The following is a 22,761-nucleotide window of genomic DNA, read 5'->3' as shown; positions in this document are numbered from 1 at the left end:
TATAAAATGAAAGCTGAAAACGTATTATTAAATTACTCATTGCGAAAAAAATGTGTTAATAGACGTTTAAACAAATTGTGTTCCAACACTCGCGGTTTCCAGCAATGCACTGCTCTCTTTATCTCACGCTCGCGCGCACGCACACTCACGCACGCACGCACAACAGAAGGATGTCAACTTGGGTGTGGAGAGAGTCCTGCGCTATGAGTAATTTATAAAGTAATTCTGTAGTTTAACAATGTTTTACCACTGATCTTTATCATCATAGTGAATAAGAAAAAAGTTAGCGTTTCTATATCAGCGGTAAGACGGAGTTTGACGTCAAGTTCAAAATACCTGGATTGACGCATGCCGTGATTGTGTTGAGTAGGCTACATGAAACTATGAAGAAAGACGAACACAGTTTTACTATGGCAGTCATATTTCTGACCACTGTGACGGAATATTAACAATATTAGCCAATCTCAAGAATATAGGCGCGTGACTTCATCTATGTTGGCAAAGATAAATGTTTTAATATAAGAGACGACGCCTCGAATCCTTCACCAACAAGTCACATACATAAACGCCTTATAATGATGTATCGTGCTTTTTGGGATACAGTATTTCTTCTCACCGGTGAGTAAATGTATTTGATGTTGTGTTCAGACATTATTTTTATTAGATAACTTTGAAATGTAAATAATACTTCAATTAAGCAAATATTAGAATTATTTGAAATCTTGTCCTTTACAAGAAAATGATTATAGGATGTTGCCACATTTTAAATGCTCATGCCTGAAGTGGATTTAAGCTTACTCAAACTATTAGAATCTTTTTGATTCAGAGGTTGAATTAAAGATGTGAGCTATGAATGAAGCTTTTAAACTTATTTTATTGATGTGCATGTGATTTTCCAGTAGTGTGTTATATAGTTTTATCATGATTTGACAATACTCTAGTCATTAATATTAAACACATTTAGAGGGGTCCACCTTTCTCCTGACACCTGCTGTTCAGTCACATCATTAGTAGTGAAGAACTTGGGTGTCCAACATATAATTATTTTGCATTGTAGTGCAGCTTTTCAGCTTGATAGCATGCAAAATGTGCTGTCAGTGTTTACCAAGATGTGGAAGAAGCAGTGGCTTGCTCTCCTTTTTTGTCCAGCAGCTTCTTTGGCTCAGTAGTCTTGCTCCTGTCATTAACAAGGTTAACAGGGCTTAGTTTAAATATAGAGCCATTCTTTAGTCTCCATCCTTTATGGCTTTGTCCCTACGAAGGCACGTTCCTAACTCGGCAAGCAGTTTCAGTGAGAGAAAGTCAGTCAAGTTTTATGAAATGAATTAAAAATCTCCAGGACATCATGTGTGTTTTTGCTTTCTGTGTTTTAAATAGTAAGCAAATATTTATATGAGGTACATCATGGCATTCATAAACCTGCCTGATGCCCCATAAATTAACTCATTTTATTGACTGAGTGGTTGTACTAGTAGCAGCTTTTTGATTTTTCGAAGACATATATCAGGTCCCATTATCTCAGAAAGTGATTTTGGTACACCAATAGTTAAGGAATGGCAGTTTTGTAATTTGAGAACACCCTTGTTTTCTTAATCTAAATACCTAGTTCACTCATTTAATTTGAATTTGAATTATGTCATTATTTACTCACCCTCATGTTGTTCCAAATCTGTATGACTTTCTATCTTCTGTGGAACATAAAAGTCGATATTTTGAGGAAAGTCTCGGTGTTCTTTTGTCCATAAAATTGAAATCAATGGTCATCAAAACTGTTTGCTTACTAACGTTCTTTAAAATATCTTCTTTTGTGTTCCACAAAAGAAAGAAATGCGCACAGTGATGAATTTCCTTATTTTATTTTATCCTATCTTATTTTTAAATGTATTTTTATTTACCGTATTTTATTTTCTCTTTACATGCAGGTAATATATGTCCAAAGTAACATGGCTCTGACAAGAGTTTAATTTAAAATTTATCAATGTATTCTGTGAACCACTTCCTGCTTGCTGGATGCATATGTTTTAAATATTATCATGGCATGGGATATTAACACTAAAGCATTATTGTAACCAGAAGAGCTTTTCTAAGGAGTTTTCCAGTTCAATGAAACTTATTGCCCTCTCATTTAACAGGAATTTTCATAAAGTCCCAGTGCACACAGAATGTGAACATGCCTTGAGGTCCCAGACTCTCTTCCAAACCATTTTAGTTGCACAACAATGAACATTAGACAGACTGTTCAAATCTGGAAATATTGAAATTTGTATTTACAGATGTAGATGGGATGTGAATCAGTTTGCATGGGGCTTTTGTTTTGTAGGGCTGTCAATATAAAAAAAATCCTTAATTAGACATGATATACAGATTCAATTTAATAATAATAAATCTCATGAACCATTATGAATGAATAGCTCCACACAAATAGCTCTTCACAAGAGTTGCTCAACTAATTTTCAGTAGTTTGGTGTTAACATGTTGCTAAGCTAATAGACAATACTCTAATAAGCATTGAATGAAATAAGTTTATTTATAATCAACATTTTCTTGACTCAACTGTCAACTGCCTATGATGCCTTAACCTTCTTTCTAGGGAACTTTTAAAACAGAGCGATAAACTTTGGGATTTTTGGTGGAGTGCATTAGGCACAGCATGACAAAGATTCTTCTGGCATCATCTTAAGGCACGCTCACACTACACGACTTTTGGCTGGATTTTGCTTTCGCAGACAGATTTCCAAGGTCTGTGACAAAACCCCAGGATCGCGGCCAAATCGGTGCTCGTTGCAGTCTCCAGTGCTTGTTAAATATGAGCATGTCAGCGATGTGATAAGAGCCTGTCGAACAGTCACAGACGTGGTGGCATTTGATATTATCGCCATGTGATCTTTTACTGTGTGCGGTGAAACGACCAGGTGGAACTAATCCAGCCAATCACAGTGCAGATGGTATCAATGGAAAAATCTCGCAAACACTTGCTCGAATTTATGTGAGAAAACATTTTTTCCACTGTTGGTCGGGACTGCCTCTTGACAAAATGTCTTGTAGTTTGTCCACCTCATTAGCATTGTGTCAGGCAACAGATGAAAAGAAACCTTGTTGTGTAATGTGAGCACCACAGCAAATCAGGTAGTCTTTTGTATGCGGAGAGATCCGCTTCACAAATCCACTTTAATTTATCTTAACCCAGTCATTCGCTGTAGCTGTTCTCAAAATAGTTTGAAGGTTAGAAGTCAGAAACTCCCACTATTGTTCCAGGGTATTTTAATTGTTCTCTGAGTCTAAAGTAAGTGGGCTTTAAGTAGCTATTTCTCATTTGTGCTAGACGCCACTCAAGCCTTTTTCTCTCTTGTGTGTGATGCTGTTGCTCCGCTGTTTTCTCATTGCTGTAACGATTATGAGTCTGGCGTTTTTTGACTCTATTGGATCCTCATTTTCACATTTGGGTAAGAGGATTACAAAACTAGATTTAACTGCGACTCAGTAGAAGGGGTTTTGAACACCTACTTAGCTGTCCTCAACAATGCTACTGTTTCATTGTAGTGCTATTGATTTTGAATATGTGCTTGTATTTGATTTGTAGGCTCCCTTTTCACATATGGGCAGGTACAAGAGAATTCTACCTCAACAACGACCATTGCAACCACCACAACAACAACTACCACCTCTACCACAACAACCACCAGCAGCTCGACGACAACCACTACTACTACACGTGTCAGAAGTATGTTCTGTCTGCTCTTTCCTTTTTGCTCAGCTCTTTTTTGGCTTCAAAGGTCAGAAATATAAATGCCTGACTGAGGATTCCGAATAGCCTGAAATAAGTCGTCAGCAATTCCAGTCTTACTTCCCGCTCAAATCTACGTAGGTTTGTAACAATATCCCATAATGCCAGCCTATGGTCTCCATTGGTCCTGTCTCAAATGGCACACTTCATATGCATTTTCGGTCTTGTGGACCTCGGTCTTGGACTTACAATGGCTGCCGCGTGTGTGTGTCCGTTAAGTCCATGAGACCATAGGGTGTCCCATTTCATTTTAGGTTTCAGAAGGGTGCTAGCGAGCGGTCGATATACACCCTCGATGCGCACTTTTGCAGAGCCCGCACTGTTCCGAGCTCCACAGCAGACATCTCTCCGACAGTCAAATGTCATGAAAGTTATGTCGGCGTTATGTCATGAAAGTGCGGACTTGCAAGAAGACCGCGAGTGCTTAGGGTGCCATTTGGGACAGGGCCGATGGCAGCCCATAAACAATATCTACTTTGACCCGCCTCAAACACTGTAGTTGTAGCCTGGAAGAGTTTGGTTTGAGTTGTCAACATGTCGAGAAGACACGTTTTCTGTCCTGCGAAGCCAAATCCACTTTGCACTCTCTTCAAAAGGACGAGGACTTGGCTAGAATTGATAAGTTGATATGGAATTAAAACCGATGGAATCTTTATTGTTCGGAACACTGTGTATTAGAGCTGCACGATTAATCATTAAAAAAACGTCTCGATTTAAAGACCCGCACAATCTTATTCCTAAATGACAACGATTCGGTTATGTCTATTAAACCTTTGACAAGTACGATCACAGCGGAACATTCAATCTCCATTGGCACTGCTGCTGAGCCTGAGAGAGCTGGTGTCATGTATAGGTGTGAAACAGCTTCACAAACAGTCTTTTCAACCACACAGTAGAATCATTATTTCTGTGTGATAGTAATTCATATTCACAGAAGTATTGGGATAAAAGTTCATTGTTCAGATTTAAACTGATTTCTACGGTAGCGATCAAAATAGAAATCACTTTTTGAAAGTAGCTTGACACTTCATATAAAGATTGTATCATTTACATCATTACACCAGTAGGTGTTATTTTGTTTAGTTGTCTATTTAGAATCGTGGGAGAATCATGATCTCAATTAATATATATATATATATATATATGTAGACCAATCACAACAGACTGGGTCATCTGACGAATCAGAGCAGAGTAGGCTCTCGGAAAGGAGTGGTTTTAAAAAGACCTGAATCCTTTATTGAACCGTTTCAGACACTGAGAGAAGAGGTGATGATGCAGTGTATATTATGAGAAAATGTAATTGTTTTTTGGATGCATGTTAAACTCTTGTAGGAGACCTATGAAACAAAATTAGGAACCTTTAAAATATCGTAATATTTTGACTTTGTAATGTTTAATTAATTTTGCTTAACTCGATCTTCCCGTGAAAATGACAGACTTCTCTCTGGTGACACATGCTGGATTTCTCCAATCATTTAGTCTTAATGCTTAAACCCGGCCATTTCAAAGTTGAAAGCTCGCATAAATTTTTGAGTGCAACTCCCACATCTTAAAATCCAATCAACAGCCAATGGAAAGAACCAAGCCCTAAATTGTTTTCTTTTTCAATAATCTGCTTCACTCGGATGCACATCACAATACAGAATATTTGTCGCTGCTTCCATTTCATGGCAACTTTAACCACTTATTTTCTCTGGCTATTTGTTTAAAAACAGTTTAGACCCAATTTTTTACCCAATTCATGGAGTTCCAGTAGTGGACACCTTGTTTTATCATACTTTTTCTCACAATGAATTCACACATGGTAATTGTGGGCTGCTAATACAAAGAGAGCAGGTTTCATCCATTGTCAATTTCAGTTTGCTTTTTTACTCATTATACAGCAGACAGTTTTCATCCAATGTAAATACCTTCTGTAGACAAAGCTCACAATGATTAGAGAAGGGAATTTGTCCATTTTAAGAAAGTACCTCAGATCTTGACTGGTAATCCTAGCTAAGTCTTGCTCTTTCTTGTCTTACACCATGTCTCCTTTTGTACTCTCTTTAGATCAAATGTGTGCCTTAGGGAGGATAGAGTCTGAGAAACCGGCGCGTCTTGAAATAATAGAAACTAAAGGGCTATGATATTCCAGATAATATCAAATCCTCTCATTCTGATTTGTAACCTGGCTGAGAACTTGTAATTTCTCCCTTCTTCTTCTCTTTCCACCTGTGCATTCCACAAAATATCACAAATTTTGCTCTAGCTTTGATGATAACAAAGGCTGGTATTTAATTGAAGTAGATCAAATTGTTTATGTTAAAGTGGTAAAGTAACCTTGCAGGTTGTATACAAATTTATGAGAAACCGAGATACAAGGCAATGGTCATCAGGCAAAACATTTGCAAATACATTTTTAAGAAATTCATGTCTAGATCTTTATTTTTTTTTATTAAACAAGATATTGTCATTAATGTCAGCATTAAACCCAAGTTCTCTTTATTTTGTTCTTAAAGAATTTATAGCAGCCGCTGTCCATTCTCACTTCGATGACTGCCCCGACACCCACAGCCACTTCTGTTTTCACGGCACGTGCCGCTTTCTCATCCTGGAGGAGACACCTGCATGTGTGTAAGTCCTGAGATTTTTTCAGACTGAATATTAAGAATTTGCTGTGTTTAATTTAGCTGCACTCTGACTTCCCCAAGTCTGTTAACAATCCTCATGATCACACTAGTTTTTTTTTTTTTTTGTCAAATTTGATCATTAAAACAGTTTTCAAGCAATCAAATCAGATCTGTGTGTTCAAGCAGTCTTATCATTTTCTGCCATATATTCATCAGTTGATATAGTGGTGGCTTTGTTCTACAACAGCTGTAAACAACTTGCTGTCAGAAGGTCATACAGAGTGCTCAGAGTGTAGAGAATGGATAAGGGTGGTGTGCTGTTTTATTTAGTGCCATCACCACCAGCATCACTATGGCACTTTGTATATGAAATAAAATGTTGTGCATCTTGATCATTGAAAAAAATGACAGTTTCCATAAATCCTAATACTGCGATTGTGGTTTGGGTTGGATTTCTAAAAAAAAAATCTGATGTGTCTTTTTTTTTCTTCCTATTTTCTTTTTTGCTCAGCCAACATAATTTTTTTGATAATAATAGGATTAGAATCAGAAATGCAAAAAAAATAAATAAATTGTATTTGTCACGCCAGTATGAAAAAGCCTAAGCGGTCTGACATGAATTTTGATTGCTGACTCACTTGGATAAATTCTTGCTGACAGAATGTTCATTGAGCTTGTCCATGTGTAGACAAGCACGTTTTGTCCTTTTATTGCTTTTCCGTGTATACATTTGGCACAATAGCAGAATTCAAATCTGTGTTGGTGCTTGTGTCTGAGTTGTTGTCAAGCCTCCTGTTGTCAGGGAATTTGTTTTCTCCATGTCCACATCCGTATGTAGTAGTTCACCACAAAATGCCAAATTACTTTGTTAATTTGATTGATTTTATGAACATTATACTGGCAGATTCCTCACTCAGGAATTAAATGATTATTCTAACATCTATTGAATATACTCATGTTTTGCTGAGCATGTTTTCATATTTTTTCAATGATAATAAAATGGACACTTGTGTATGTTTGTGTAGATGTCATCCTGGCTTTATGGGTATGCGATGTGAACATGCAGACCTCTTGGCAGTGGTGGCGTCTAACCACAGGCAGCAGACTGTGGCCACCATGCTGGTGTTATGTGTGGTGGGCAGTGTCCTACTCATGCTGCTCTGCACTTTACTAAAGTGAGTATTATTCATTTAGCACACATTTCATTTGATTCATTTTGTCGATTTGTTTTGTACTGGTCAAAAGTTTGGAATAATTATGATTTTTTTTAATTGTTTTTGATAGGCTGCATTTATTTGACAATTTATACAATTTAAAAGAAATGTTTTCCATTGTAAGATATTTAAAAATGTAATTTATTCTTGTGATGACAGCTGAATTTTCAGCAGCAATTACTCCAGTCTTCAGTGTCACATGTTCCTTCAGAAATAATTCTTCTCAGTGTTGATGAACGCTAATATTTTAAATGAGTGATTTACAATATTGCCTGACTCCTTAAAGTAACTAATTACGTTACTTGTTATGGAAAGCGCTGTGTTACGCTACTTTTGCGTTACGCTACTTTTGCGTTACTTTTTCTCACCTGGCTGAGACTTGATCAGGTGTTTTTTCACTGAGAACTTTTTTTTCAAGTCTTTAACTCAGTAATGCATTCAACAACATAGCCTGTTAACATGCACCTCATTTTCTTTTAAAAACAAATTTCGAATATTATTATATTCTGACTGATATTTCCTGACCCCTAGAGCTATGTAATGCTATACAAAAGATCTCTTAACATTACAGGTTATATTACCTACTGTTACTGTATAACTTTTTTATTGAAAGTAAAAAAGTAATGTTTTGTTACTTTTGTACTTTTTATCTGTACCCGTGCTCGTCTAAGTGACTGTTGTGGAGAAGAATTTTAATTCAGTAGTTTAAAAAATGTTAAAGCAAATTACCTTAACCGAAAAGTAATGTGCAATACAAAAAATGTTAATGCATTTATAAAGCAATGCGTTACTTTACTCGTTACATCAAAAAAGTAATCTGATTACGTAATGCACGTTACTTTTAATGTTACACCCAACACTGATCATTCTAATATCTAATACATATGTATATTTTCTTTTTCCCAGAGCAAGTTATTTGTTAGTGTTTATTCTGTTCATCTATCTTTGCTGAATAAGCTGTACTATACAAACTTTGAAAGGTCATTTTTTGTGGAAGGTGAAAGAGGTCATTTGTAGACTTCACACATTGTCTTTCTAGTTGTTGGTGGAGACGAGGTGGTTGTGGGCGAGGTAACACCATTTTGTGTTGGTCGGAGAAGCCTAGGAGTATTCTGACGGGTGGGACATCCTGCTGTCACTCAGAAACAGGTATTTTAGTGCTGTATTTCCATTTTTACTACTTTTTTTGCTGAGCTGTTGGGTGATGTGTTATATGTCATGTGGTGCCTAATTATGATCATCAATAGGGGGTGTTCGCATACTGAGACCAGCATATGTGCGAGGCCTTTAACTTTTAATGGCCTATGATTTGTCTTTGCTCAAGGGTTTAAGCTGTTAGTTTAGCCATCTGTTGTCACTCTGTCCTAAGACTGTCAATGAACATGAGACCAATGAGAGTGTAGGATATGGTAACTTCAGTTGGTCAGGGTGAAACATTTTTTAAAAAATTGTTTATTTGGAATAGAAATCTTTTGTAAAAATGTAAAACTCTTGTCTATCACTTTTGATAAACTTAATGCGACCTTGTGGAATACAAGTATTAATTTCTTTCAAAAAATCATACTGACCCCAAACTTGAAAGACGATTCAGTCAAGTGTGTCTACACTTTAGTCTAGTAACATTTTTTCATGTTACGTTGTGAGTATATGTTCTGTGTCTTAGTGGGCAGATTATGTGTGATCACTGGTGGTACAACATATTCCCAGACATAATTATGCAATTAGAAATGGAATTGTTGGAATTTTGTCCATACAAATACCCTCAGTTATCACTGCCAGTCAGCTCACAGTGCAGCTTGTTGACAGAGTATTGCAAACCTTTAATTAGATTTGTCAACAGGACGTTGTCACATACTTTGTCAGCATCGTCAGGCATTTCTAATTGTTAGGTAGAACTGTGACTGTGTTTCCACAATAAGATTTCAATACATTCGCATGCCATCAGGTTGAAGCAAAACATTGTCATATTTGTCTTACATGTGTATGTTTTGTCAATTTTCTCTGCCACTTCCATCTTCTTGTCTTCTCATCTCATCAGAAAATGTTCCTTATGCACAAGGTACTCTTTCTGAAACGTCTTAGTGTAGTTTGATCAAACCCTTCTGTTTTTCTTCTCCCAGAGTCTTATTATGTAAAAAAACAAAGTGGGTTGCAATGACTTAATCCTTTCGTTTTTCATTTCTGTCTATTTCCTTTCAGTGGTTTGACATGCTTTATCTGGAGTTATCCTCCACCTTACTCCTGGACTTCACTATGACTGCGTTTCTCAAGCTACAGACTCGCACAGTTGGTAAGCAAAGCGCATATTGAGAGCATTTCGATGTGGTCAGTGGGAGAAGCCAATCAAACGTGGAACTTTTACATTCAGACAGACTTGAGTCGTTTCAAAAAGGATATTATTGGAACAACAACAGCAATGACAAGAGTTAAAGATGGAACTCAAAAACTGAGAAACTCTGAAAGAAGAACTCCGAACAAGCTACATGGAAATCAACTACAGGATCCAGTGATGTAGAGACAGGGCCCTTTTGAAAAATATACGGATCAATGGCCAGAAACAACTGATCTGGAAGTGAAAGATGATGAGAGAGGTTTTAGAGAAACCATTCTTACTAACAGAGCTTATCTTAAAGCTATAAATATCCTTATAGATGTATGAGACGACATTCTACCGGTTTTGGTCTTTTAAAATTCCGTTATTATAAAAAGGCTTGTAATATGCCTTTAATGGGATGTGCAACTCACTAAAAAGTAGTTTAAGATATAACAACCTTTTAACAATGATATAATATCACATTTTCTGTATCACGTTATGGATAAAGAATGGGAGACTAGTTTTGTTACAATTTAAGTCAGTCAATTAGCATGTAATAATAGAACTACGACTTTTGCCAATTTATTTTAACTTGATCTCCTTATAACAATGATAACAAATCAGCAAACGTGAGAGACTATTGCCGACTTTGAGGGACAAATATGATCTCTTACACATTATAACACTTTTACTCCAATGGAAATCAATATTTTATGTATTATCTTTTTTTTTTATCCAAAATTTGGAAATGTATGGTGAAAATTTCACAATTATGACATGTAACTTCATCAGTTACGCATAGATTCACAAATCCCACTCAATATTTCCTTCATGCACAGAAAGTGCTTTGCATAATGTGCTATCAAAGATCTGTAAGGTAAATGGAGCCTCGGTATGTGCACTTTTCAGCAGCGGTGTGGCGTCACATGACATCTGCATGTTCACATTGGAATGATTGGATGCATGCATGTCTGATCACATAATTGCACGTATTTCACTGTGCACTTTTGCAGTGTACATTTCAGAAACTGTTAACACAATCATCTTTAAATCTGCACTTTACGTTTTCCATGATGGATGTTGGTGATGGCTATTCACGCACTGATAACTCACTTCATTGGGTCATTGCATGCAGAGGCTCAAAGCCATGGTAATAGCAATAATAATGGATGATATTCAGTTTGAAGCACATTATGCTTTTCAACTTATTATGCAAGATAGCTTTTACACTGAAAAATTTTAAACCATGTGTTAATTTTGTTCTCGTTATCTTATCTGTCCCCAAGCTTTTGCCAATGATCTCAAGTTATAAAAAAATGTTGATTGACTCCTTTGGAAGGTGTCAGAAATATTTATATATCTTTATACTGCTACGTTAAAATATGTTAAGAGAACTTAACCTGGTCGGCTTAGAGTTGGCTGTCTTCTGGTATCAGATCATGGAAGCAATTGCTGAAGTCTGATCAATGTGTGGAAAATCATAAGAATTTGATAATGATCCCAAAAGCCCTTGTAAGTTGGAGGGGATTCATTCAGACATTTTTGAGTTATGGTCTTTGTAAATGATCAGCCTGAAAGAACAGATTCAAGATGGTTTATCAATTGATCTATATTTGAATGATCCTGAGACTTAATAAAAAAATATTTGATTTATATGTAAGCAACTAAATGTGATTGATTGAATGGATTGAGGATTACATTTAAGTAAAAAAAAAAAAAAGAGTTCAATGAATGAAAAGAAAATGTGCATATTTATGTTTAACTTCGGACTGATCAAATGTATTTTTCTTCTTCTTCTTTTTTTTTTTTTGAGAGGACTTTGGTTAAAACGCTAAAGTAAGTATTGGGTATTTCGGACTGAACAGTTTTGTAACATGCAGTCATTGCATAACTTCCAGATGTGGAATTGCAGTCAGCCGTGATGGCGATGTCATCATAGAATAACGGATGTTCTGAATTGGCCTTTGCACCAGAGATGATGCTCAGTGTTGCATCTCTTGCTTTGTTCCAAATGAATCCCATTTAAACCTGGTTATCTGCTTATTGACTGACGTTCATGTATGATATATTGTAAACACCAAACGTCTTTCTCTTTAAAATGCTGTCTTGTTTCATGTTGGGGGAAAAATACTTTGTAAATAGTGCGTGGGAATATTATTTTGGTTGTACTGTATATGGAGAATGAGGTGTTTCTTGACTGTCACTGATCATTAGTTAAGCATGAAGGTTAGAGATAGATGATTCCAATATGACTGTCACATGCTTGGCTGTATGACATTTTGTTGAGTGTTTTTGACCTCTTTGTCTAAGTTTGCATATTTTTCCAAATAACACAAAGTGCTGCAAATTTTGGGCTCAACCTGATTCTTTCTTCCCTTCTTATTTCATCAAATGTTTTACAAAGCACGTTCTTTCCCCCTTGCCAAGCTATCCTCCTCTCTTTAAACCACTCTGTCCATTTACATCCTCCATCATCTGAATATTTTAAAAGGGTCAAATGGAAATGCAAACAGAAAACCTCAGGCAGAGCTCAACAAAAAGCCCGCTGCCAGAGTGCTCTTTTTACTGAGGGAAAAGCTCAGCTCTTTTATTTACTTGCTCACCAATTTATTTATTTGTTTGTTTGGCTAAACCTTTTGTGAGATGAGGGGAAGGACTCTAGAGATTATGGCCGAGAGGAGTTAAGCTTGCGCATGAGTGACCAAAATGCTTGCGTGACATTGCGTGAGTATTTTTTAAATTCATTTAATTTGTTCGCCTTTTGTGCTCATAGCCTTTTTTTTTTTTTTTTTGCCTCAATTCTCTCCACTTATTTTATTTATCTATTTATAGAGTGAGAAGTTTTTTCTATCTCGTGTGCCCCAGGAAAGAATCCTTCCTTATTAAATAAAGCTTTTATAGCATCTATGATTCCATGAAGAACCTTTAATATCCATGGAACCATTCCACTACATAAAAGGTTCTTTAGATTATTAAAATGCTCTTCAGGGTTCTTTTAAGAACTGTTCACTGAAAGTTATTTGGGGAAACTCTTAAAAATAAGATTCCAAAGTTTCCACAGTAATTCCATAGAACCATATTATTCTGTGGCATCACTGTGGAAACCCCTTTTTGGAACCTTTGTTTTTAAGAGTTATGCGTCTTTCTTCCCATCTTTATTTGCATATTTCATCTTAACTGCTCTTAACCTCGATCTCCTCTCCATGTCTTCTCCTGCCACGATCCTCTGTTGATGGGTTTGCCAATCCCTTTAAGGTTTTCAATTGGATTGGAGCACAGCCCCTCATAGCCGACTGGCTGAGCTTCTAAAGCCAGCTTTGTTTTAAGCGCTCTGCTGAGGGAACTCCCGTAAAATAGGCTTACGGAGCAGGGAGATAGAACACAAAATAAAGGATATATTCCAGTTGTAGGCTAGTTTACGTGAACATCACCTGGGAAAATAAATACTCCCGAGAACAGCGCTTCTGTACCTTACGTGGAAGAGGACAGTCGATGTCCTGCTGGTGTTTGCCCTCGTAATTCGAGATTTGCCATCTCGTTTTTCGTCCAATTTGATATTCTTTTAATGTCCATCCATAACTGGTATCTGTGCCGGAGCAGATGGGGAGGAATAAGAGTATTTGGGTATTAGGGTTAGTGATCTCCCTCCACGTGTGCCCAGCAGCCTCGGCGGGGAAACAATCATATCAGCGCTCTACAGAAATACTTCCATTGTCCTTAGACATTATTATCTTAACTATATCACTCAAGAATTTCTGTTCTGAATCATTCGGATAATGACGTAAAAAAACAAATTATATAAACGCTTTTGTTTGTTTTGGATTATTTAGTTAATGAAAATGCATATATGGTTACATTTGGTTCCCATCAGTCTCCACACAATAATAATGTAGGCTACTACAGCGCCATCTGCTGACCACCACAATGATTTTTTTTTTTTTTTTAAACAAAAAATATTCTGCACCAGGACAAAAAGACCAAATTAACAAATAGGCAAATGACACATTTCAGAAATATTCACTTTGTTGTGAGTGCTATGAAATAATAATAGGGGAAAGCAATGTAAGATTTCTAATTCTGAAATAGAATTGGTTAAGGGTCCGAGTTTTGTTTTCTGAATAAAGCATTATATGAACTTATTCAATATGTCTTATTACTTTTGTATTTGAGAACTGATATCTGAGCAGTATTTAACCAGAAACCACAGTGGATAACAATCAGACAATTGTCACAAATAAAGTGTCATTTATTGGCAGATCAACAATATAACAACAGTATAATTTAGTGGCAGTATAATTTTATTAAAACTAAAGTGGAACTTTTTTTCTCCCCAGTCCCCACATTCTGACATTCAGGCTTACATCTTCTGTTTCATCATACGAAATGGGCAACTGCAAAAAATATGGTCAATTTAAAAATGAGTTTAATCCTGCAGCAACATTACATCAACAGACTCTCAGTCTGTATCCTGCTGCAATCGAGCTGGCAATTCATCTAGGCTCTGTAATCTATGTTGTGTGGGAACATCAAGGTGCCCATGAGAATCTTGTCTGTCAAGCAGGTAACCTCGAATACCCAATGAGCGTGAGGTCAGGTAGTCGTTCACATAATGGTCCCCGACATGGACTACACTGGAGGCCTGCACACCACATCGCACCAGCGCCTGGGTAAAAATGGCAGGGTTTGGTTTAGCAACCCCAGCTTCTTCTGAGGTCAGAAGAAATGAGAAGTGAGTGAGAAGGCCACATCCCCTCAGGATCCCTTCCAAACGCTTGTCAAAGTTGGAAACAACTCCTTGCTTCAGTCCCAAAGCGATGCAGAACTTCAGGGTGCTATTAGAATCAGGAAACACCTAATGATGACACAATCTCAGATTATGAAAAACAATCTTCCTAGATTTAAATATAATGTAAGACACTTGAGCATAAGTGTATGTACTTGTCTGGCATCACGCATGCATTCAAGCTTTTCAATTAGTCATTTAGAGGGTAAGAAATAACTGGCAATGGAAATTTGTATTGAACAGGCGACCCCTATTGGGGATTTCTGGAATTACTAATAAAAAACTGCTGAAAAACCAATGTTAGTTAGAAGAAAACAAAATAGCTGTTTCATATCTAAAAGGCAGTTCTCACCTCCCAGTTTTCTGGTCCACAAAAGTTGTAATAGAGGTTGTTGGCTAGTTTATCTAGTAGAGCAGGTTCATCTACCCCACACTGGACGAAAGTACTCCTCACTAGTCCAGCCCACCAGACCTGGCTGTCCATTCCCTGAGCTCTGCCATAGTTGGGAAATAGTGTGGATTGCTGCCGGTAAGCTTGTCTGAAAGCAGTTTCGACTTGTGCCGCTGGCAGCTTCAGTCCTGCTCGCTCTGCTTCGCTGCAGTACTGCTCCCCAACCGAGCGCCGGACCTTTAACAGTGTGTCCTTCACATCCCATAATACCCAACGCACTGGCACTCGCATCACCAAACCCGTCTGACAACGTTTTGATCATACAAATTACAAACACACAACCTACAAAAGGTAACGTAGCGCTAGAAAGCAACGTAACAAAAGGTAAACAGACGGTTTACTAGGATGTGAAAAGAGTTTCCCTCTAGGGGGCGCTTGGTGACTCGAAAAGCCAAATCCCCCATTGGGCCGAAATGTCAGGGAGATTACCTTTTGAAATGTAATAATTGAAAAAAATTGATTTTTGTCAATAAATAAATTCGCACTAGCAATTCAATTATTGAAATGCCGTTTTTAGTAAGCCATTATTACAACTGTGGTTGGTCCATCGTGAAAAGTGCGGAGTAAAGTAACAAGTACCACGTGAACGAGTTCGTCATTACAAACGTCCGTACAGGATTTGATCAAGCGATTAAAGGTTCCACTTTTAAAACTGTTTATTTAAACGCGTTATCGTAAATATATCCTGGTATATGTGTGTGATCTATCTACCTACATTTATAACACCAACATTTAACACTGTAAAATTGACAATGAGAATATCATATATTTTTTTTATTGATGCACAATGACAGTATAACAAATCTATAAATTATAGTGAAAAGATAAACTCAGAAATCAAATCCTTTCGTTTTCCCCTCACCCAGTCCCAGGCGTCACTCCATCCACAATCCTATCAGAAGTAGGGCTTGTGAGTTCAACATGCTCTTGACTTATTTGATCAGACTGTCCAATTTGACTTCTGATTTGCTCTTGAACCTTTGCGCTCGAGTTCAACTGGCCAGCAGTCTGCCTGTACATCCCAGATTTCCTGATTTTGCGGGTAGTCTTGCGAAAGTGAGCAATAGCTTGTATAATGCAGTCAGCAGTCCAGTGTTGTCGGGTGAGAGCATTCTCTGCTTTGAAGGGACCGTCTCGTGTACGACGCACTCCAGAACAGACAGCAGAAGTCCGCAGCTCTAGTCCTACCTCATGAATCAATTTACGCAGATACTTCTGAGTCTCATTCACACACCGGACCTCTTTTTGTGCAGAAAAGAACAAATTTGTGGTTACTGGCCTTACAAGTAAAGCAAACCTATACTAATGTATATGTACAGAATATATTATTCAATGTACTAACCCAATGTGAAATGTGGCGGATTGAAATGTATGCATCGCAGACCAGTCAGAATAGGTGGACTTTTACCATGAGGATACAACAAACCCTTCACTGCAAGCTCGTAAGCCTCTTGAGTGCGCAGATCCATCTGTGAATACCTGCAGAGAGACATAATAACATACTCAGAAACACACTATGCATTAACCAAATGTATACACATCGTCTGACAGTATGAAATGTAATATGTAAAATAATGACTCACATGATTAAGGCTTTCTGATTGGCTCCCTGTATCATGGCAAGGACTCTCTCTAGCTTATCCTGGGTAACATGGTCTAAAAAGACATAATAAAGACAAAGTTTACTACAAATTGTTAGTCTGTATTCCATACATAACAAATATGTTTGTAATTTATTATAGCAGTTTCTTGATATTAAAGTCACCATGAAACCAAAATGTACAATTATTGTTGTTTTTTATGGAATATTGATAGCCTGGCAAGCCAGACCTACATCAAAATGTTAGGTCTGGCAACTCACCATAGACACGGCTCAATCCGAGGGGCGGGATAAACGGTTGTCTTTCAAATTCCCTCTGCACGCATCAACCAACCAGAGCGTTTTCCCAACAGCGGAGCTAACGTTAGTTGATAGATTCAACTTTTGAATCTGGCCGGCAAAACTACGAACACATCTTCCTTTTTTAAGAATGACTTAAGTGCCGTTCTTTGCTCTTTTCTCAAAGAAAAACTTAACTCCAAGTCCTCCAGAGTCACGGCCAAAGCCGATTCGAAAGACTGTTCGCCAGAAGCAGCAGCTCTTCTTTGTTTTCAAGTAACGTAGCAGGGAACCGTCGCAACTCTGTCGTCATTATGTTAAGCCCGCCCCGCCTACTCTGTACGCGATGTGATTGGCCTGACCCAATTTAGGTTTTTACAGCTCCGAAAGTCAACGGAGAGTTTCTAGACTACCCTGGCTGCAAAATACATTTTGCTGCCGCTAGGGTGCATCTAGATTCCTAGGCTAGAATATTTAAGTATCTATTATAAATGATTTATCAGTGCACATCATTATTTAATTCATTTGTCTTTATAATCTTTAATCAAAATGACCTCCCCTCCCACTTCTGCAAATCGCTTCTCTGATGACATGTTTTTCGGCACAACCAGTCACATGACAACAACAAGAAAACAACAACAACCATCCAATCAATTCCTGATGGACAAAATTAAGTACCACCCTACATTTTTTTCTAGTCTGAGAAGCCATTTCACTCAGATATACCTCGCAATATGGAAGAAAAGACTATCAGAACTTCCATTTCATGCAGAATTTAAGGTTATGATAATTATTGTAATGTACAAATTACCGTATGTGCTTTTCTCTATGACTCGGGTTGTGTGAGAGAAATCATTGGTGGCTCTTCCAAACTCCCCCTCAAGCGTGTAGTCCTTCAGATATAAAACAAACACAAAAGGCTGCATAAAATTGTCATTATTACAATTAATGCACGTCTGCTAATAGTTCTGATTTGATCATCTCTTATTATAAATTCGGAATCAATTAGGCAGGCAAATATAAAATAAAGAAAAACAGTAAAGCATTCAAATATGAGATGAACTATTACATAAAATAAATATAGGCAGAGCCTCATCCTTTACCCTGGTTACATGTGATCCGCACAGATGCTCCAGCACTCCATTTCCTTTCCCAACACCTAAAACTGAGATAGAAACATTGGGAGAATTGAGCACAGAACACATCACACAATAAATCACTTTAGAACTCAGGGTTTCAATTGTCGGTCACCTAACACTCCAGAGGAAAAAGCATCCAAGCGATGACCAACTCCGACATGAACCTTGTGAAACTGCGGCCCTGTAACTGAAACAGAGGAAAAGTGAATAGCAAGATATATGTACATTATGGTAGTATTTGTTGCACTGCCTTTAATGCATAAAAAACATCTTTGTAATATGATTTTTTTCTTTTGATTTCGGGGTGACCTGGACATGTTTTTGTAAGGTCTAGGCTACCCACTAACCTAGAGGATGGTCTGCCAGAGAGGGAAGCATAGAGGGGGACAATATGAGATCTTTGGAGCCGTTGTTCTCTCCACTGGACAGAAGCTGGAACTTCACTGCAAGCTGAGGAGCTGGTGGAGGACAGGAGTTCAGCTCTGAAGAGAGAAAGATGCAGATGTCAGTTTTATTGATAATCATGTATCACAATTTGAAATAATTTAAATTTGAAATCATTTATCACAAAGAAAGTATACTCGTTATCTACAATGCATTTAATGTACAAGTGACGCAGACACTACCTTTCAGTAAATTGGACTCTATGGTGTCACGAATAAGTTTCCAGTGAACTCCTTGCGGTTTGTACACAGCAAACAGACCATCCATTCTACGGAAAAGACGTGCAGCCTGCGTGGTCATTTTCGTCCAGAAATAAATGTTACAAGCATCAGTCAAATATAAACAAGAAGTAAATGACCGGAATGACTGACAGGCAGGGAAGCAGCAAATTCACACGCTGCTGTGTTGAAATTCTGGCGTCACGTGACCGTCTTCTTCTACTGGTGTTACAGCATCACAGTAACAGTAGCGCCCTTTACTGGATGAAATACTTCAGTTCAACGTGAACGCCATGCTGCCAAGCCAAGGTATTGACCGGTAATTGTTGAAAGTATGCATAACATTGTCGTCTTCCCATCATAGGCTACATTTCTTAATAAACGGGAGTCTGTCCTAGTTTTCAAATTGGGGGGAAAAAAGGTGTCACAAGGTCTAGACCTCACAAGGTCTATTTTTTTTACTAGCATTTTTCTCTAGTAATGGTTTTGTAAACATCTCTTTCAAAACCCTCTTAAATTGGAATATTTTTGTGAATTTTATTCCACTCATCATATTGTGTTGTAGGCTAGGTCTTGTGTAAACAAGTGAAAACAGTAAAACCACACTATTAGTCCAGTCATTTTAAGCAAAAATGGGGGTCAACCTTGGACAAATTGCAACAGAAGCAAACTCAACTGATTTTGTATCCTCAATATGTCCTGAGTAAGGAAAAAAAAAGCATCCCATTAGGGGAAAGTTTCGAAAAAGACCCAAATACAGCCTATTCATATACTTCATTTTTTTCTTAAGTGAATAGGGTAAACATTTTTAACCTTTAGATATCACCATGAAAATTACCGAGTTGATTACTTACATCAAGACAAACAAAAAATGTATCACAAGTTTTTTTAAACGGTTTGTTAACATGGACAAACGGTGCATAATCGAATTACTTATGTGCTAATTTGCATAAATACCACAACAGATGTAAACATTGGGTATAGCCAGGTGAAAATGTCTTGTTGAATCTTTTTGACACATAACTGTAAAATACTTAATGTTAAGGTCTGAATGGAACCCATTTAGGCTACCCATGAGCATTAATACATAGAGGCAGGAAGAAGTACTTTAGAAACCAGCCTTTATTAATTTTTAAGAGATGGGGTTTGGCGCTGGGTCCGTGGGACTGTTTATAGGGGACGAGTCTGAGGGAAGAATAGGAGACAATGGTAAGGAGAATGCAGAAGACAAAAGGTAGTTAAAATAAAAAGTGAATCCCCAGGAACAGTCCCACGGACCCAGCCCCAAACCCCATCTCTGCAATAATAATGAATAAAGCCTGGTTTCTAAAGTACTTCTTCCTGCCTCTATGTATTGATGCTCATGGGTAGCCTAAATGGGTTCCATTCAGACCTTAACATTAAGTATTTTACTGTTATGTGTTAACAAGATTCAACAAGACATTTTCACCTGCATACCCAATGTTTAGATCTGTTGTGGTATTGATGCAAATTATATGTAATTAGATTATGCACCGTTTGTCCATGTTAACAAACAATTTAAAAAAAAACTTGTAATACATTTTTTGTTTGTCTTGTTGTAAGTAATCAACTCAGTAATTTTCATGGTGATATCTAAAGGTTAATTTTTTTTACCCTATTCACGTAAGAAAAAGAATGAATAGGCGTATGAATAGGCTATATTTGGGTCTTTTTCGAAACTTCCCCCTAATGGGATTCTTCTGGGCTTTTTTTTCCCTTACTCGGGACATATTGAGGATACAAAATCAGTTGAGTTTGCTTCTGTTGCAATTTGTTCAACCTTTTTTCATAAAATGACTGGACTATATAGTGAGACTGGTCGTTGAAAGGTGGAAATATGTCAACACACCAAAAGGACAAGAATGTAATTCATTAATGTCAGATTTTATAGTACAATATTTTTAGGACAAAAACAACTGTTTGATATTTTGTATTACGCAAAAAAAAAATATCTGTTTGAATTTTAATAAATTAGGTTTTCCCCATAATCTCAATATCATTTTTCATTCATTTCTAACAAACATAAAGGAACTAGCATCCCTTTTGGTGGGAAAATAGCACAAACATCAGTAAGTTTTTGCAATAGATTTTATGATATTAATAAATGTGACATTTTGTGTAGGCCTAGTTGATTAATCTAATACTTTTAGACATTCAGTCTGTTATCAAATTAGTACATCAACATTTCAAAAGATGGTTAAACAATATCTTAACTTATTTAACTTGTACTAACATTATTATGTTTGTTGCTTTAACTAAGAGATTTTGTTAAAAATGTAATTACACTAATGTTTTTTCCCCCTGGTTGGATTCAACCACCTATTTCAAATTCAAAATACTCTTAAATTATAGAACAATTTTGAGAATTATATCCAAACTTAAATGCTAGTGTAAACTAAAAGTCTTATTATATTTTTGTTATAGTGGTTTGGGATAATGGTGAATGTAATAAAACCACACTGATATAAACTCAAATCAGCTGATGAGATAAGTGTAAAACTCAGCAGTTTTCATTTTGAAAGATATGTCTTTAGTTACACCACTGCCGCACCTATTGATAGAGCAGGCGTGGTTCACATGACTAAAATTAGGCTACACAAATTTGTAAGATTAAATATGATATTGTTTACACAATATGCACAGTGATCCCAAAACATATATTGCAGTTGTAATAAAATTGTTTGAGCAGGTAAACAAAGTAAATGTTTAAACAAATAACATAAAGTGCATTCACTGACCATTCACTCGCCATTAAGGTCTATTTTAAAGAGTCTTCTCCATTGTTCAAAATGAAAGCTTTGCATAAAATGAAGATTTGACCTTTACTTTTGTTTCAATTACTTATGGCATAATTTTAGTCACAATTGACCCTTTAAAGACAATAAAAGGCTGATCAAACATCATAAAAACATATTTCAGTGCAATAATGGAATTAAAGCAAACCACACAGAAGGACCACACTCGTCCTTAAAATTACAGGATATTACTAATAAAATATTACTGATTAGACTAATGAACTGATGAGTATCTGTGAAAGGATAAACAATAATATGAACAGTACACTGACAAAAACAGCCACATGATCTGTTATACATTATTATGTAATTGACAGTATATGAAAATAAAAATGCTCAAAAGTAAAAGCACAACTATGAATTTTTTTTAGCATATAAAATAAAAGTAGCCCTATGTATTTATGTGCCCTCTGTAACCGTAGCAATCCTGTAGTTTTCCACTGAGGAAAATGATTTGTTAAAAGCATTCAAACAAATGCATGGAATTATATGGAAATTAAGCTTTGAACTTTTAGTGAGCTGAAATGGAAAATGGAAATGTATTTAAATATATTTAAATATTTAGATGAGAAAGAGTTCTTTCCTCATCTTTCCGTATTTCGCCAACACTTGATCCATTAATACTAACGCTTTCTCTTCTCTTCTATTCTATATATAAATCGATTTTTTTTTTTTTTTTTTGTTAGTCTAAAAGGGTCATAGCACTTACATATTGTTGTCCTATTGTTATTTTAACTGCTTCTATTATTCTCCCCATTTGTAAGTCACTTTGAATAAAAGCGTCTGCTAAATGATTAAATGTAAATGTAAATGTATTTTGATTTGTAAAAGCACTATACAAATAAAACTGCATTGAATTCATTGAATTGAAAATAAATATACTGTAGGTCATATGATGTAATACTTTATACACGTATACACCCATATTGTTTAACCTTTTTCTTAATGTCTCACCAAACAGAGAACACATGAGCATATGTATCACAAGAAACCGTTTCAAAATTCCTTTTTACAGCTGATTGTGCATTGACACGAATTCTGTAGAGCACAAAAAAGAGGTACGTCATTGTTTTCTCCCCATTTTTTGGGCATCTAAAGTTACATAACTAA

General features: G+C 36.6%; 3 protein-coding genes across 6 annotated transcripts; 1 reads left to right on the top strand and 2 right to left on the bottom strand.

Moving 5' to 3' along the window:
* Positions 1 to 157: 157 nt before the first annotated feature.
* On the top strand, positions 158 to 12,265 carry tgfa (transforming growth factor, alpha). 2 transcript variants are annotated; one of them, XM_079884665.1, is made up of 7 exons: positions 158 to 618; positions 3,581 to 3,721; positions 6,283 to 6,397; positions 7,419 to 7,568; positions 8,647 to 8,756; positions 9,646 to 9,666; positions 9,807 to 12,265. In XM_079884665.1, exons 1-7 carry the CDS (start codon positions 576 to 578, stop codon positions 9,812 to 9,814), a joined length of 588 nt encoding a protein of 195 aa, XP_079740791.1. In that variant the 5' UTR covers positions 158 to 575; the 3' UTR covers positions 9,815 to 12,265. The 2 variants fall into 2 exon arrangements, with proteins under 2 accessions (XP_079740791.1, XP_079740792.1); XM_079884666.1 differs by lacking the exon at positions 9,646 to 9,666.
* Positions 12,266 to 13,867: 1,602 nt separating this feature from the next.
* On the bottom strand, positions 13,868 to 15,940 carry hdhd3 (haloacid dehalogenase-like hydrolase domain containing 3). The gene is made up of 2 exons (XM_079884661.1): positions 15,057 to 15,940; positions 13,868 to 14,773 (listed from the first exon to the last, which is right to left on the bottom strand). Exons 1-2 carry the CDS (start codon positions 15,384 to 15,386, stop codon positions 14,378 to 14,380), a joined length of 726 nt encoding a protein of 241 aa, XP_079740787.1. The 5' UTR covers positions 15,387 to 15,940; the 3' UTR covers positions 13,868 to 14,377.
* Positions 15,941 to 16,013: 73 nt separating this feature from the next.
* trub2 (TruB pseudouridine (psi) synthase family member 2) lies at positions 16,014 to 19,078 on the bottom strand (the record flags this gene model as incomplete). 3 transcript variants are annotated; one of them, XM_079884649.1, is made up of 9 exons in its annotated part: positions 18,989 to 19,078; positions 18,800 to 18,885; positions 18,521 to 18,655; positions 18,286 to 18,360; positions 18,138 to 18,199; positions 17,846 to 17,927; positions 16,739 to 16,811; positions 16,498 to 16,634; positions 16,014 to 16,396 (listed from the first exon to the last, which is right to left on the bottom strand). In XM_079884649.1, the coding sequence occupies exons 2-9, from the start codon at positions 18,882 to 18,884 to the stop codon at positions 16,014 to 16,016; spliced, it is 1,032 nt and encodes a 343-aa protein (XP_079740775.1). In that variant the 5' UTR covers position 18,885; positions 18,989 to 19,078. The 3 variants fall into 3 exon arrangements, with proteins under 3 accessions (XP_079740775.1, XP_079740773.1, XP_079740774.1); XM_079884647.1 differs by having other exon boundaries at positions 18,800 to 19,022; XM_079884648.1 differs by having other exon boundaries at positions 18,138 to 18,193; positions 18,800 to 19,022.
* Between the last annotated feature and the right edge of the window lie 3,683 nt (positions 19,079 to 22,761).

This window comes from Squalius cephalus (genome assembly GCF_949319135.1).
Source record: "Squalius cephalus genome assembly, chromosome: 10".
Classification (NCBI taxonomy): Eukaryota; Metazoa; Chordata; class Actinopteri; order Cypriniformes; family Leuciscidae; genus Squalius; species Squalius cephalus.
This window is presented reverse-complemented; position numbering and strand designations above follow the sequence as displayed.

Bases quoted from the DNA above. Each gene is read 5' to 3' on its own strand.
- hdhd3 (XM_079884661.1), bottom strand. From the start codon at position 15,386: ATGCGAGTGCCAGTGCGTTGGGTATTATGGGATGTGAAGGACACACTG. The intron at 14,774-15,056 runs GTGAGAACTGCC...TGTCATCATTAG, and splicing joins GTGGACCAGAAAACTGGGAG to GTGTTTCCTGATTCTAATAG.
- tgfa (XM_079884665.1), top strand. From the start codon at position 576: ATGATGTATCGTGCTTTTTGGGATACAGTATTTCTTCTCACCG. The intron at 619-3,580 runs GTGAGTAAATGT...TTTGATTTGTAG, and splicing joins TACAGTATTTCTTCTCACCG to GCTCCCTTTTCACATATGGG. The intron at 8,757-9,645 runs GTATTTTAGTGC...TCATCTCATCAG, and splicing joins CTGCTGTCACTCAGAAACAG to AAAATGTTCCTTATGCACAA.